At 33.8% G+C, this 16,960-nt stretch overlaps 1 protein-coding gene across 1 annotated transcript in view; it reads right to left on the minus strand.

The window, feature by feature from the left end:
• The window catches only part of kl-3 (dynein heavy chain 8, axonemal kl-3), a 1,186,420-nt gene that overhangs the window by 1,113,299 nt on the left and 56,161 nt on the right, over positions 1-16,960 (minus strand). The window contains exons 11-12 of the mRNA XM_089590651.1: positions 12,699-12,904; positions 12,463-12,584 (exon numbers count right to left, since the gene is read on the minus strand). Coding sequence (XP_089446777.1) covers positions 12,463-12,584; positions 12,699-12,904 — 328 coding nt within the window. The remainder of the gene's footprint in view (positions 1-12,462; positions 12,585-12,698; positions 12,905-16,960) is intronic.

Here is a 16,960-nt window from a genome sequence, read left to right on the forward strand (position 1 = left end):
CGCAGGTGACGTCTGCTAGTGAATAGCTGACTTGGTTTAATAGTGCCCGTCTTTAGTTAATATAGTCTTTTAGTCGACGAATAGCTTCCGGAAATGGTAAAAAAAATGTATTTTTTGGCAAGGTAGTTTACACTTAGGTGAATCCTAAAAAGAACCGATGAAATGTATGGTTAAGTAGGGAACGTAAATACTTATAATGGCCCTAAAAAGCGCCAGTGGTGAAACTTCCAGGCTATTCTTATTCCTGATGATGAAGAGCTGGCTACGGTTGCTTGATTCTTACCCTGGGAGTCTCGATATACGGAGACTGTGATAGAGGGAGATACGCTGCTGACCAAAGAATATCTCGTCTTAGGTCGTTCCCCAGATAACCAACCGCTCACCGTTAGACGGGAACATGTTGGTAAGCGCATTGGGGACGCGACGACCAAGAAGGTAGCCGTTGTGACTGCCCATTCCCCTCAGAGCTCAGAGCTGTTTTCTTCCCTAGCTTACATTTGTAGCCACAAATTCTCTAACTGCACCATGAGGGATGGTGGAACTCCCTCACAACTCTGATGAATTGGGGCAGATTGTGCTCTGGGTAGATATGTCACCTGGTATTGTGGCAGAGACGGCATCGGTTGGAATTAATTTTTTTTTTTTTTATCGCACTCGTCGAGATTCAGGGTGAATGGACACTTAGGTCCCTTCCCCCTTAGAGAAGAGTGTCGTCCGTAACCGGGAAACCCAGCTGCAAGACTATTATCAGCATTCTCCGTACAGCTCGATGAATTGCCGAAGCGCGACTACAACACTATGGAGACGCTCCAGCGTTTTACAACCACACTTATTTAATTATGTTGCAGGTAGCTTCGATTTTATGTTGACGCCACCTAGCGGATTTTACTGAACTAAAGTGAAAAGCTGGCATATTTTTGCAAATTTTTGAGCTCATTTATTGCTATTGTTATTAAATTTTTTAAGATAAAAACTATACTAAAACCATCTAGGAAGTATCATGAATCAGTGTGCAAAATTTCAACAAAATCGGTTCAGTAGTTTTCGCGGTTAGCGATTACAACGGTTTTAGCGCTTTTGCTTTATATATTAGTAAGATATCTCCAATACTACCTTCTATCATTCCCAATTTTATAGCGGGCATTGTTCTTTTTTTTTTTTTATTTTTAATGCACTGCTTTAGCGATAAGTGAGAATTAACTTTTGATAAGGTCTAGATAAAATAATCAATTGAAAACAAGAAAATTTAAGGAATTATATGCAAGTAAGCACAGATAAAAACAGAGTCATTCTTGTGGTAATGATAAAGTATGTAATTAAGTAACCAGTAATCTAGTAGTGGAATTTAAGTGCAAAAGATAAATGAGTTAAGTGTATTACTAAAATTTTCTTTACATAATCCACTACAGCAGAAGATTGCCATTGTTTTCTCTCTGACTGAGCTTTTAAAGCAGCAGGTCCATCTTTCAGATTTAAAAATATTACAGCAGATCACAAGATTTTTGCTACTAATGCTTATCCTACTTTCGTTATAAACAGATACATAAAAGGTAGAATGAGCTCTCTCCACAGACAAACAAAAAGGTCCCAAGATTTTCGCCCTCCAAACCGTCAGGAGTGTGATGTGACGAATAGTTTTTATTTCTCTGATCTTTCAACTTTGAGCAAGAATGCGTTATACGTACTCACTTGTTTCTCACCTTTTCAGGAAGCTCCTCGTGAAGCTTTGTCAAAGTATAATATGAGGGTTACTTTTACAAGTTCTTGTATTCAACTAATATAGTTAGGTTGGGAAAGAACATCACAAATAAATTAAAGAAAAGTGGCATGGTCTATATAATCTCATGTTAATGTGAAATATGATATATTGGGCCAAGTAAGAGGCACTTATGTTTACGCTTGCACAAACGTGAACAGTGCATTAAAAGAAAGAATGACAGTTTAGCCTTGTATGGTAATTTCATGCATAGTTCACACAGCTTTGACTTTGATGGCATGGCAATTGATGATCAAGAACCTTGCTTAATAAACATAAAAACACGTTATTCGATAATAACATTTCTTGACATACAATTAAACACAAAAATAGTCAAAAACTGATACAAAAACTTTTTATTTTAAATTAAAACGGAAAGTAAAATTGAATTCAAGTTTTATTTTTGCTCATCACTATTGTTAGTAGTTTTATAATAAATATACAGTTCAGGTCTTTAAACTATATGAGATTGTTTACGCTAAACATCTCAGGCCTGCCATGCGAGCTCTTAAAATTAGTATTTTTAACTCATTTTGTTGGGTTTTTTCCTATCCTAAAAAAGTGTCACAGATATTATTTTCGATGTGTTTTTCAGTTAGCTTTCCGATAGTGTGGTTAGTTTTCCGAAAAAATTTAATTTTCACTAAAGAAATACACAAAACATGCTGTGCAACATCAGTAACATTATACTCATGTAAATAGAAAATTTAGTTTATGAGATTTGAAATCTCGTGCTTTAGGATATTCTCTTGCCTATAAGGGCCAATTATAAGCGTGCGCGCGTCTATTATTAAGCCAATAGACTTTGTTTATACTTAACTTTGTCCAGCAGCTTAATGCTGCAACGGTTATCGTTAGTCAGCTTCGAACGCCCTTTTCGGTAAGTCGCTTTGCGCTCGTGTTTATAATTTTCGCGTGTATCGTTTTTATGTAAGATTTCTGTAACAAAAACGATTAACATTTTCGATTGACACGTAATTTCTCCATCTGACTCAAAATTAGTTTTTCCTTTTTTTATCTTGCAAGTAAGCAAGTATTATGGCTTGTTAAAGTAAAATTAAATAAAGAGATTGTTTTTTTATAATATATGGCTAAAGTGTTTAAAAGTGTGTTGTGCATTTATTGTTGTGTCCTTTTTATTTGCATCCTTTTTCACGCTCCCCCAAATCCGGCATGCGAAACAAATTATACAGTCCACTATCTTACTGAGTTCAATTTCGAACATGGTCCTTCGAGCCGGATCTGGAAAGGTGAAATATAGGTGTAGGACATTTTCCTTTTGTGTAGGACACGTGGTCGTTTTATCGGCAAACTTGGCTTCTTTTCGCGTTCTTCTCAGGTAATGAGGCTGACACGGTCAACGCGCCGGCTCGTAGTCCGTACGCACACACACACACATATAGCCATATCTCTTTCTCTCTTTTCCTTATTCGTTTGTCGTCGGGTGTGAGCAAGTCCATTGTTTATTTCGGGGACTCACTGCTGCTCGTACTTTGGTCATCTTCAGCGTGTGCTGCTGCCCTGCCTGCCTCTGCAGGTTATTGTGACAACACCACTGCTACTGCTCGTGCTTTGGTCGTCGTCAGCGAGTGCTGCTGCCTGCCTCTGCAGGCTATTGAGACAACACCGCTGCTGCTGCTGGCTCCAAGGGTCCTTTCATATTCAGCTTGTGCTGCTGCCAACTTATACAGGCTATTAAGTCAGCACCGCTGCTGTCAAGTCCTGCAGGTCTTTCGAACTCAACATAACTACAAATACTTGGTCCTGTTAACACGGTTTGTAAAATTGTATATTTTGTAGTATGTAATATCAGTTTCTTATAGTTTTTCGTTTTTTTTGTTTACCGATTGACTTAAATATATTTTTGCGAACTTAAATTTATGTAAGCACTTGTAAAAATTAAGAACACTACCGTCGTTTACCGTTATTGTTGAATTAGTTAGCTTTTGTCTGACTCAAGTTTGGCTACGGTGCACGGTTTGTATTTTCTTATTGAATATTTATTAATTGAATTGAAATTTACCTTATCAAAATGGATAACCATTATGAGGTACAAGTTAAACTGTTTAAGAAAATTAAAGGTTCCTTTACAAACTATAAGAAACTTGGCCAGGTGAAAATGACCAGGGGTCAGGCTGACTCTATGCTTCAACAACTCAAAGATACTTTTGAACAGTTAAAATCTACTCATGATGATATTATGAATATAAAACCTTTACCCACAACTTATGATTATTTTAAAAATGAGTGCTATAAAGTGGTGGAGGATACTTTTTATTTAGTTCAGGGTGATTTTAACGATTTTTTCAATTCGCTTAATGATCATTCAAATCCAACAGGCACCTTACCTCCTGCCAATGCCAATGTTAATTCATTTCAGAGTTTCTCTTCTTTAGCTCCAATAGACTTGCCATCCTTTGATGGTGATTTTGCTAGTTGGTAGAATTTTCGCGATGTTTATAGGGCTATAGTCCATAGGAAGCAAGAATTACCAGCTATTATTAAATATCAACATCTTAGGGCGCATCGAAAGGGTGAAGCTTTAGACCTCATTAAAAATATACCCTTGTCTGAAAAGAGTTATATACAGGCCTGGGATACCATAACCCGGTATTATGACAATAAACGTCGTCTCATTAATACGTATACAACTACTATTCTCAGTTGTCAAGCTATGAGAGGCAGTTCTTGCTCTGAAATGAAGCGCATATCTAAGGAGATGATAAGTTCTGTTGATTCCTTAATATCTTTAGAGAGAGCAGTAGGAGATGCTGACATATTTATCGCTCTTGTAGTTAGTAGATTTAATTTTCAAACAAACAAAGATTGGCAAAAAATGTTAGGTAGTAGCAGTGATCCTCCCACTTTAGGTCAACTACGAGACTTCATTTTGGCACAAATCATTACAATGGAATCGTTTCCTTGTAAACCTGTAAATAAGATTGTAAATATTCGCGCAACTACTCCTTTTAAAAATATGGGATCTTCTAGTGGTAAGCCTATGTCTGGTGTTACTGCACATCAGACAGTTGTCTCAGATTTTATTGTTTGCCAATTTTGTAATTAAAAACATCGTCTTGTCTCTTGTGATTCATTTAAATCACAGGAGTGGAGCGATAACTGGAAATTTCTGAAGTCCCATCGTCTCTGTGTTAATTGTTTTGGTCCTCACCTTAATCGGGAGTGCTCTGTTAACAGTACGTGTTCACACTGCAACCAAAAGCATCACACCATTATGCACAGAGGGGATAAGTCCAGCTCTACATCTGTCTCTGCTAAAAATGAGCAAACAAAATCTGTAAATAACTTGACGAACTCTTTTACTGTACAAAACCAAGCTCAGATTTCTTCAGAGTCTAGTGTGAATGTACAGTCATGTAGTAGTAATAAAACCATCTCACCCAAGGTGCTTCTAGCTACTGCTCGTGATTCCGTGTATGCCGCTGATGGATCTCGGATATTGGTACGAGCTCTCATTGATCAGTGCTCATAGAGTTGTCTTATTACTGAATCTCTCCGTGATATGCTGCATTTGAAACCAAGATCAGTTAGTACGACTCTGTTAGGAGTGGGTGGAATGATTTCCATGGATGCTAGTAAATCAGTTGCTTTCAAATTTAGGCCTCATTTTGAGTCTGGTTTTGAGCACCTTGTTGATGCGTTAGTCGTGCCAAAAATTTCTTTCTACGAACCACCTCTAGGTAGTCGTTTGGCAAATTTAGATTATAGGAAGGATGTAATTCTAGCAGATCCAGAATTTTACAGTTTAGATAAAATTGATACTTTCTTAGATGCATCTGTCCATGCAATTATTATCGGTCAGGAAGTTCGCAAATTAGCCCCTAACAACTTAATTGCCTCTGCTTTGCAAATTGGTTGGTTGTTATCGGGTCAGCTGCCCTTTGTTTTAGGATCCAACTTGTCAGAAAAATCAAATATTTTGGTTTCATGGCCCTAAGATTCTCCATGAATTGCACCCTAACTATCCAGAGTTTGGAGTAGAAATGATTGCCCCAACATCTATAAATGTAAATAGTTCAATGCCATTTGTAAATAGTCTTGTAAATAGTTCTGAGTCTTTTATATGACTCTATTAACTCGTTGTCCCAAGTGGGAACGGTTGCTAAGAGTAACAGCATATTACCTTCGTTTTACAAACCGTGGTTTACATAAAGTTAAACAAAGGAATTCATATTTACCTATAGCTGGAAATCTTAAGCCCCCTTTACAGGCTGGTTTGCAGTTTATTGACTTGTATTCTTTTATTGAAGTTGACTCGATTCACCTTTCAACATCAGAAATTGACCGTGCTAGACTGTGTCTAGTTTATCAGCATCAACAATGTCACCTTTTCGCTGAGTTCAAGGCACTAACTCAAAATCAAGATCGTAGTTTGGAAGATAGCTTACCACTACTTAGACCTAGCCGTTTGCTTAATTTTACACCATTTATAAACTGAGGATTGATAGAAGTTAGGGGTAGATTGAGTAGAGCCTTACTTAATGATGATTCCTCTGAGCTTGATCCTCTTACTCCTGCTCATTTTTTGATTATAAGGTCTTCATTTCTTGTGCCAGAGCCCGATATTTCTTCTGAAAAGGTATCGCCACTTAAACGCTGGAAGCTAGTGACACAATCGTTCCAAGTCTTCTGGAAAAGGTGGTCACTTGAATACCTTTCCGCTTTATAAAGTCGTTGCAAGTGGTTGAATCCTCAACGCTCGGTTAAGCCTGGTGATCTCGTACTCAAAAAAAAACGAGTCTTCTCCACCTGATAAATGGCCTTTAGGCATGGTTGTTCAAATCTATAAAGATGCCAAGTCTCTCATCAGAGTCGCCAAGATTAGAACTGTTTCATTTAGTTTTGTAAGGCCAATACACAAACTAATATTGCTTACCGTATCTGAACTTGAGTCAGGACACAATAATAATTAGTCTTACTTAGATAAATTCATTTTTTTTTATTTACTATTATGATTATTAAATCTCAAATCCAAACGTCACAAACCTTGCGAAAATATATATAAAATTATTGGTAATTTGTTTATTATGTTTTTTTTGATTTTTGAATTATTTGCTATTGTACGTGGAAAGCGTTTCACTGCTTTATTTACACGATACTTAGTTGTATATTATTTCTTTTGATGCACATTCGGTCTCACTTCTGTTCATGAACCTTGGGACTATGTAAAACGTCAGTATTGCTGATTGTTACAGGCTAAATGTCATTACATCAACAAAAAAAAAACTTTCATTATTTAGAATTTTTGTAAGTGGAATGCGATCCATCCTTTTGCCCTTCTAAGATTTTTTATTGATATACATTCGTTACACTTCTGTCTATCAACCTTGGGACTATGTGCAACATCAGTAACATTATACTGATGTACATAGAAGATTTAGCTTATGAGATTTGAAATCTCGCGCTTTAGGATATTTTCTTACCTATAAGGGCCAATCATATCCGTGCACGCGTCTATTAATATACCAATAGACTCTGTTTGTACTTACCTTTGTCCAACAGCTTGCTGCTGCTGCGATTATCGTTAGTCAGCCTCAAACGCCCTTTTCGGTAAGTCGCTTTGCGCTTGTGTTTATAATTTTCATGTGTATCGTTTTTATGTAAGATTTCTGTAACGAAAACAATTCACATTTTTGATTGACACGTAATATCTCCGTCTGACTCAAAAATTAGTTCTTCCTTTTTTATCTTGCAAGTAAGCAAGTATTATGACTTGTTAAAGTAAAATTGAATAGAGAGATTGTTATTTTATAATAAATGGCTAAAGTGTTTAAAAGTGTGTTGTGCATTTTTTATTGTGTCCTTCTTCACGCTCCCCCAAATCCGGTATGCAATACAAATAAATACTGAATAAAGTGGACAGCACTGCTGTGCGCGTGGTGAGTAAAATGAAAAACAGAGTCATACAGTTTGTGGAGGAAGTCCCATCTTCGATCATGTTTTTGTAGCTTTAGCGTAGCTCCACTGGCACTGACTAAAACAGTACCCTGCTTGCGTGAGAACAGATAGGTAAAAAAACCACTGTATATACAATGGCTTTTCTTTGTTTTAATACATACATATAACCTGGTTGGTATATCTTGTATTTTATTTTTACACATTCCAATCTCATACACTGTCAGTTTTAACTTGAACTTGAACACTTTTTTAAAATAAGGGCTTTTTAGTGTTTGGAATGTCATTAGTAATTCCTTCATTTTTTTATATTCGACCAGGAATATGACACAGTGGAGAAAGATTTGATAAGTATTCAATTTTTTTGTTTTCCAATTGTATTCTTGACATTTTCATAGGCATTTTCCAGTAATTTATTAGATAAATTATGTTTAGAAAGAATAACAAAGTGAGAACGTAGAAAATATTTGTAGAGTCACTAGCAATAAAATGTAATGTTGGAAATGTAAAGTTATATGATTCTTATACAAAAATGAATTTAAAAATTAAGACTTTTCATAGTTGCAAAGAGCAAATAAAGTATAGAAATTTAATTAGAGAACTGCTATACATAAAATCAGGCATAAGACTAGATATGATATGCAATGTAAATAATTCTTGTAAGTTTCAGAATTGTTGTAATGCAGCTAAGTATAAGTACACAATGAGAGTGTTCCAATACTTAATAAAATTTATATATAATCAAGATGAGAAGAGTCAATTATTTTTATTTTTTTGAAAAACTTATAAGCAAAAAAGTGTAACAAAATGTTTATTATTTGTGGAGTATACGACGTTGTCAAAAGCTGTTACTGAAAGATTGATTGTTAAGAATTTATTGAATTAATGTTTAAAGAATTTTAAAGAAAGTTAATGGTAAAATTAAGTAAAGTTCCAAATCGCAAAACTCATCAAAGAAGGCATATTGTCTGTAACATAAATAAATTGATACGGTCTGGTCCGTTCGCACATGCACATATGTATATAACAACTAAAAGTTATACGTGCAGTGCCAAGCGATACAGTCAGTCAAGCCCTTTTTTTTGTCGTAAGGCAGTCACTCTTGAGCCATTAAGATCACAATTTATTAGAAACAATTAACTTGTTTCCAATACTAAGAGCTTGCGCCTCCTAAGTGCTCCACAAGCTAACTTCCAAAATTTCAATGAAACATTTATTATTTGTATTTTTTAAGAAAAATATAGCAATCATATCTTCGTAGTAACAGGTAAAATTATAATATTTATAAACTTACAACTTAAAATGACTTTTCACTGATTTTAGAAAATTTCATTTTCAAATCTACCCGCGCTTGATCAGTCTCATCCAATCACACGAGGGATAAAAAGGCTAAATTACGTGACCTATCGATTTTTAAGATAGGATATATTATTTTTATTACTGCACCTTTTTTTATTTCTACTAGTCACAATAGCAAAAAGTATTGAAAAAATATTTTTGAACCATTCTTTGAACACTAGCAAGCTGAACGAAAATCAGTTATTTTAATAAATAACCTAAGATTGATGTAATACGTACTATATCTTTCTGCAGTCCCTTAACAAGATACCTTTTTGTATGCATTATTTAAAAGCCACACACTGCTTATAACTACGTATCTATTTATATTATCAGTATTTTTTTGCTTTTACAATTTAAAAATTTATTGTGAAATAGGTGTATAGAACTTCCATAAACGTTTTTTGTTAAGACTGTGTTTATTTCAGAGTATGTAGTATGGTCTCTTAGCCATAACGTCATCTTGTTAATGAAATCTTATCTCTTTACACATACAGAGTAATTTTTGTACTTTGGACATTTCAGAAATAATACAGCTATCTTACGTTTAAATGCGATGACAAAAAAAAGTCTGATTAAGAACCAAATGAGAATGGACGCGTGATCTCTAAAATACCTAGTTTTATACTGAATCATCACAATATGAAGAGAACAGAAAATTTAACACGGTGTTCAGCTAGCATTGAAACGTTTTTCATGATTTTTACTTATCTTTATTTTCAATTGAAACTTTTACAGTTGCTTTGGGACACTGTGCAATTATTTTATTTTGTCTCCAAGGTCTAGTTTCTGCCTTTTGTACAAAGAATTAAGGCTTTGACATCAGGATCAAAATTATGGCTGAGTTCAATCAAACATTTTTATTTTTCTAATTTGTCATTTTTTACTGTAATGTTTGGTTCGGTTTTAATGCTACAATAATGCCTTATTGATAATTACTCTTGGAAATATTTAATAATATTTATCTATCGTACGTCATAACGTAACATTTTGTGTTCATCGGTCACTCCTACAAAAAAAATAGTAAAATTTTTTTATCAATTTTGACTATTAAAAATATAAAATTATTATTTAGTGTTTAAAGCTTCCGCCGATGAGTAGGATATGCAAATATAGCGATAGTGTGCGTCATGAAGTGCAGGAGTAGAGGGAAAGAGACAACAACATTCTACCAATGATGAGAGTCCGCAAATTTCCCCCTCACGAAGCAATTGCCGAGCCGCCGAAAAACCGAGACACCTATAGCGACGTGCTTGGTGAGGCATTGTGTCCGAGCCTTTCGCGTACAAATTACGCCAGCTATTTTTATATTCATGTTATTCATTAATTATTGAATCATTCTTTTGATAATTCTTTTATAACGATTTTCAATTGATTTATTTGTTTTAAGAATAGCGTATTAATCTTTATGATTGTTCAAACACTTTAATAAGTTTTCATGCAAACGAGCGTATTATGCCGTTTATGTAATTCGAGCTACGTGATCCTGTGTATATAACTTGATTGAATACATGATATTTTCGATGTACACGTTATTTCGCATATTAATTGCGTTGAAAAACTATTTATATGTACTATGACACCTTTCACGAAGTTGTAACGTAGCCACCATAAGATAATTTATAGGTTTGCGGGTAAGGGATCCTATTACCTTTCCTTTAGATGTTTGATATACTCGTAATATATTGAGTATTGACAAACATCTAAATTTTCCATAGTTCCTCTCTTTTCATCTCTACATGGGGCATTAGAAGGGCGGGAGATAATTCTTAGTTTTATTTCATGCATAAGATAGAATGTTATGGTCTTGGTAAGTACCGTGAACCCACGACTTCTTTATAGTCAACAACGTGATTTTCTCCTCGGTAATTAGCCGTAAATAATAACGAGAACGTCACAATTTATAAGTATCTTTAGCAGACATACCTAATACTTCTCTACGAGCTTTTTTACAAAAACTATATCTGCGAACTGACTTATAATTGCTTTATTGCTGTTATTTTTGATGGACAATCCTTTTATAAAACAAAGTTTTTCTTCATTTTATTTAAAACGAGATACCGGAGTATTCAAAGGTCTATGCCAGTAGCTTAAACTCTCTGCTGTTTTATACAAGTGTTTGGATGTACGAAAAGATTATAACTGGTATCTGTGTGAAATGGCTTGTGAAATATTATAAATTAAAAATAATCATCATTTTGTTTTATGGTTAGGTTTATAAACTTGATTTTATCATTATGTTACACTTTTATTGTGAAGCTAATATTCTCATCCATATCATGAATACTATTTAAAAAAATCGAACTCTCCATTTGTAGTTAAAGTTTCTGTAGGCAAAAAAAGGATGTCATCAATGTAGTAACAACAAAATAATGGGTTTTTTGTTTGTGTGTTCATGCGTAGTTCCATGTCAAGCGTTTCTACATATCTTAGCTAGAAGAGAACTCATTGGATCGCCCATAGTTAATACATCTTCAGATATTTATATCTTTATAGTAATTTCAAAAGAATTCTAATGTAAGCACGTTGAAAGTTCTATTATTTCTTTTGTAAGCAAACTAATTAATTTAATAGTCAGTAGATAAATCCATTGATTGGACAAGAGGACATTTACAAATTATACAAAGAAAACGTGTTTTTGAATCTGTTGTACTTCAATTTCATACGTACGCTTATGGCTAATGGTTGTTAATTTTAGATTATTTTTCATGTACTTATATATAACTTCAAGCAAGTATCTAGTTATCGATCAACAATCACTGCTAATTTAACACTTTTACTAGTTTGACTTATGTGCAAGAAGTTTGCTTTGTGCTTTCAACAATTTCTTTCCAAAAAAAAAAAGATATTCTATGTTTACCCTTTTTTCCCTTAGGAAAAATTAGGTATTGTAGAAAAATCTTGTTTGATAGGGTCTGATGAGGTCGATACACTAATCACCAGAATACGGCAGTTAAAACAGTGAATTACTTTATTAATCACCCAAAGAAACGTATTAAACACTAAACACGTAAAATAATATGGAGAACCAGAAGAATACTAACTACATTTTTTACACCCTAAATTTCTAGAATTAATTCCTACTTCTTAGATTTAACTTCTATTGAATTCTTAAATTGATTTTTTTTAATGTCCATAGGAACATAACAATTTTCTTTCATAGCAAATAAGTTATGTCCTCCATTAAGTCACGATTGTAAGAAACGCATATGCACCTTCGGAATCAAGTACTTAAACTATTAAAATTAAAAAAAATTTCACTTTTAATTAAACAACTAAGATTTAACTCCACAACATGTAACTATAGAACATATCTGACGTTATCGTCACAAATTTAATTAAGACAACATTTATTATAATGTTTAAATAATAAAATTCTAATATTGCATTTTAATGGTAATCATCTAAATATTTTTTTACGTGGCTGTTAATAAAATTGTAAAAAATCTTACCTTTCCAACTTGTACGATATCATCCTTCAATACTAGCATTGAGCCTTGCAAGCTCATGGCGTTTCGCAAAACTTCTTTATGCTCAGATATAATTTCAAAATAATTAAGTAAAGACGTGTTTTCTGTAAGAAAATGTTATAATTTAATACATTTTCCTAAACAAATAGAAAACTATTCAAGAGTTGATTGTTTACTGCATGACTCTTGTAAGAGAATCTTTCATAAAAAATACTCACCTTTATTGTCTAAGTTCTCAATTTTCTGTCCCCACATATTAATAAACTTATGAGCAAGAAATACATGTTCCACCACTGTGTTGAAATGATTTTGCAATTCTTCTATCGATGGACTGATGACAATGCTTGGAATTTGAAGAATAAAGTCAGTCTGCATCAAAAGTACTTCATTCTGACCAGTACTTTCAGTTTTCTTGAACAAAATACTAAAATAAAATTATTAAAAATAAATTCACACATCAACATATACGTCAAATATTCTCTTAGCTTTTTCAGAAAAAAAAGACATTTTTTGTGTTCAAATGATTCATCAAAAGAAAACGAAGGGACATTAATAAATTTTGCTGTGGCTGTTTACCAAATATTCAAAGTAACTACTTAAAAGCTCAATATAGTAACTCTTTTTTTTTCTCTGTAGGTGCATTATTCAGCAGGATTCCTTCATTATTAGCTAAGATATTGTGATAGTATTGTAGTTTTCGTACATAGTGGCACATGACTCCCGGACAAGCACCAAGCTCAAGAGACTCAGTTTACTTAGCATGGTTGGATGAGTACTAAGTGTAAAGATTTTTAAAAATGACTTTAGTGGAAAAGGTTACTTATACTTGAGAGTATTTTCTCTCGGATACCAACATATAATAACCACGGCCTTTGGGTGCTCATGTTTGTACTTAGTGCCCTAGTGATATCATGTACCATTATTTAAAACTAACAAATTAATGATAAAAAACAAACGTTTATTTTTACACATGAAAGGTACTCTGCATATATATATATATATATATATATATATATATATTAATTTCGAAATTTTTGAAAGAAATATGTACTTTTTTAACTATTTCATTCAATAAATTATTTATTTAATCAATGTTTAATCAAACCAAATGAATTAATACACAGTTTATAAAAATTTTTATTAAAAATAAGTAACGAACTGCACTATAACATGCAGTCATCAAATTCAGGTAATCGGGGCCACAAATAGCAGAGTGGATAAGGGTTTTGGCTAGAATTCAAGTAGTTGGGGGTTCAAATCTACTTAAAAACTGCTTTTTTTTAAGAAATTGGTTAAAAGAAAACAAAATAAATTAAAAATGTGTAGTGTAGTGAGTGTGGTACTGTGACATGTAGTATGGTGGCATTGTGTGGTGTACAGGGAACAGGAAGTACGTCATAAAGAGTGGGGCAAAGGGTGGAGAATCATGAAAAATCCACTTCCGTTACACTTTTTCTAAAGGTCACCAATCTAAAATCGTTGATTTAATCCATAGGGCAGAATGCGCCAATATAAGTATAACTTAAGAAAATTGTTTCAATTATAACGTCCTCAGTTTGAAAATTCAAGATAAAGTTATTTGTCATTTTGAAAAAAAGTTGGTTGCAACTTGAACTTTTAGTAGGGATTTAGTCTTATCTTTAGACGTTTATGATAAATCATACGAAATCAAAAAACTCCTACCCTACAGTTTCTAAAATTTAAAACAAACTGAAAGAAGGTAATGCTAATATGCGCATAGCTACAATTAAATTTTGATGAAAATCTCACTAATATACAAAATAAAGTCCCAAAAAACATTGTCATCGCTAACTGCAAAAACTTTCCAACCGATATTGCTAAAATTTTGCAGACTGATTCTTGAACCTTTATAGATGGTTTTTGAATAGCTTTTTGTGACTTTATCTCAAAAACGAACAAGATCTAAAGACTTTGGCAATATCTCTGTACTACTGAACTTAAGTCTCTCCATAACTCACTTCAACGTCAGAAACTCAACTTCTTTATCGAAAAGGCTGAGTCTCATCTGAGCAGTGCCTACAAGGTGATAGAAAAAGTTCTGGAACATGAAAAAACACTAATGCCCTTTATTAAGGTGGCTCCTCACTAAAGAATAACACTGAAGAATGCAATGGTCATCTGCGGGATGGTTCATAAAGATTAAATAAATCTTTTCCCAAAATTTCAGATCCCGTTACTACCGCAATTTTTGAAGAAAAACAACTTTAAAATCGACTTTATAACCTAGCCTTCTATGGAGAGTTGTGAAATGTATGTCGTAAGTTATACAATATCTTGGCAAAAGTTCTGTATTTTTTAAATAAAAACGAGAAAGCAGATAGAAGAAATCATAATCTTTCGAATAATTGTCACGTCTAGTGACGTCTACCCACTGTCAGTAACAAACACCATATAGGACTCGTCACCTGGCTACCGTAGCCATAAATCGATACCAACGCACGCTTGGTCGATCGCGTGCTTACCAGCCATTCCTGCTCCCTAACTCCATCCCCGCCAAATTCAACATCTGGCTTATGCCTGCAGCTGCACCGTTTTTCCTAGAATATTTTAATCAAATTTACTCCCACTCCTTGACTCACCACTGGCCCTACCCCTGATTATATTGTGGATCTGATTTAGGGTTTAAATAGAACGTTGTCTTGCGAGCTCGTCCACTTTCTTGGAGAATCTGTCGACTAACAAGCAAGTAGCTTGTATTAACAACAGCGAGTTATTTTCTGAATTATTATTATAATATTTGTGATCCAATCAAGCAAGTTTTCCTAACAATTTCATAGAGCTTTTCCTTTTTATAGTGTATTACCGGCTTAACAAACAATTTTCTTCACTGGCAAACGCAAGAGAGCTGTCAGCTGCTAATCGTCCATTACTTGTAAAGGTACTGGTACATTACTTTTAATACTTAAACTTTATTACAAACAGAACTGAGCACAAATGCATTTGCTGTCCACATGCTTTACGCTGCATTCAAATTCTCGCGCACTTAAGTTTCGTCAAAGAGCCATGACGTAACCATCAGGGGCTCGTCCTAAAAAATACTGCCTTTTACATATTTACAATGGACAACCACAACGTTGACGCACTAAAAATTCTACTTACTCACATTGGCAGAATTGAACCTACTTTTACTGCAAAAAGACAACCAACTTTATCAGATTGTTTGACTTATTTACAAATGAGACAAAAATACTAACCCTATAGTATGAATTTTACAAGCGCTTCCAAAATCAAGAAATTAGTGGCATCCTTATCGGGAATAATAGACACAGAAATCGTCACAAGTGTTTGTCAAGACGACATTATGATTGATATCTTAAAAGATTTGCTTACTCAAAACATAAATCTCTTGGAAATCATAACCACCATTAAGCAAAAAGAAGACATCACCAACTTCAACCCAAAAATTAGCAAACTTTTAACGAATGGCAAGAAAATCACTAAAGATCTTTCAAAATTAGATGTCAATATCTCACTTACTCTATACATAAAAGCATCACAGCTTACCAACCCTAATAAAACAAATTATGAATCTCGATTTTCATTTGGCATTAATACAACTAAATCAACTTAAAACAAAATAACTAACACTTCAAGCACCAGCACACTTCCCAAAATCACGGAAACTTCTAAAAATCATAACTCCAACAATTTTACTGACAATAATCATTCCAGTTTTTTTAAAAACCCTTCTTTAAGCACCCCTTTCCAAATTATAAATAGCTTGTATAACATAAATAATTCAACTCTGGCACCAATTCGCAATCTTTCTATAGAAGACGCAATCCAAATGATACCTATATTATAATGGGTAAATCATCTTACTCCCAATCTTTTTAAACGGCTGCAGGGGAGCATACAACGTAATTTTAAAAATAAACGAACCTGATCTAGCAAAATTAATTAAATGCAACTTTCGGGAGAAGCACTATTCTCCACCAAAAATGAAATTTTTAACACCATCAAAGAAATAGCAATATTGTTTACAAGCGTTTTGAGATCCGCAAAAATATGGCATCAAATAATGGATGAACTAACGGTGTTGAAACAAAAAAAAAGAGAATGTTATCTTCTTTTCTAATAGAGTTAAAGGCACTGTCCAAGAATTAATTGAAGCTACTTCTCGCGACGGTCGAATACATCAAGAATTCTATACACAACTAGAACAGGATACAGTTACATATTTCATAAGAGGGTTACGCTGGGTAATAAAAGTACGTATGAGCCACGTAAACAGCCTTAAAACTGCCACAACTCAAGTGATAGAAATCGAAAGAGACTTTGCGTGTTATGAACCCGAACATAAAAAACAGTTAAAATCATAACTAATAGACAACGTTAAGATGCACGAATAAACTTAATCCAAACTCCAGAAAAATAATAAATCTGTAAAAGGCAACGGCACACAGCAGACAATTGCTGGTATCGCTATAATACTAGAAAAGCTAACACTCACCAAGCC

Source organism: Copidosoma floridanum, unplaced genomic scaffold (genome assembly GCF_036245765.1).
Source record: "Copidosoma floridanum isolate Cflo_tuat_1 unplaced genomic scaffold, Cflo_Japanese_pri ptg000013l, whole genome shotgun sequence".
In the NCBI taxonomy this organism is placed as follows: Eukaryota; Metazoa; Arthropoda; class Insecta; order Hymenoptera; family Encyrtidae; genus Copidosoma; species Copidosoma floridanum.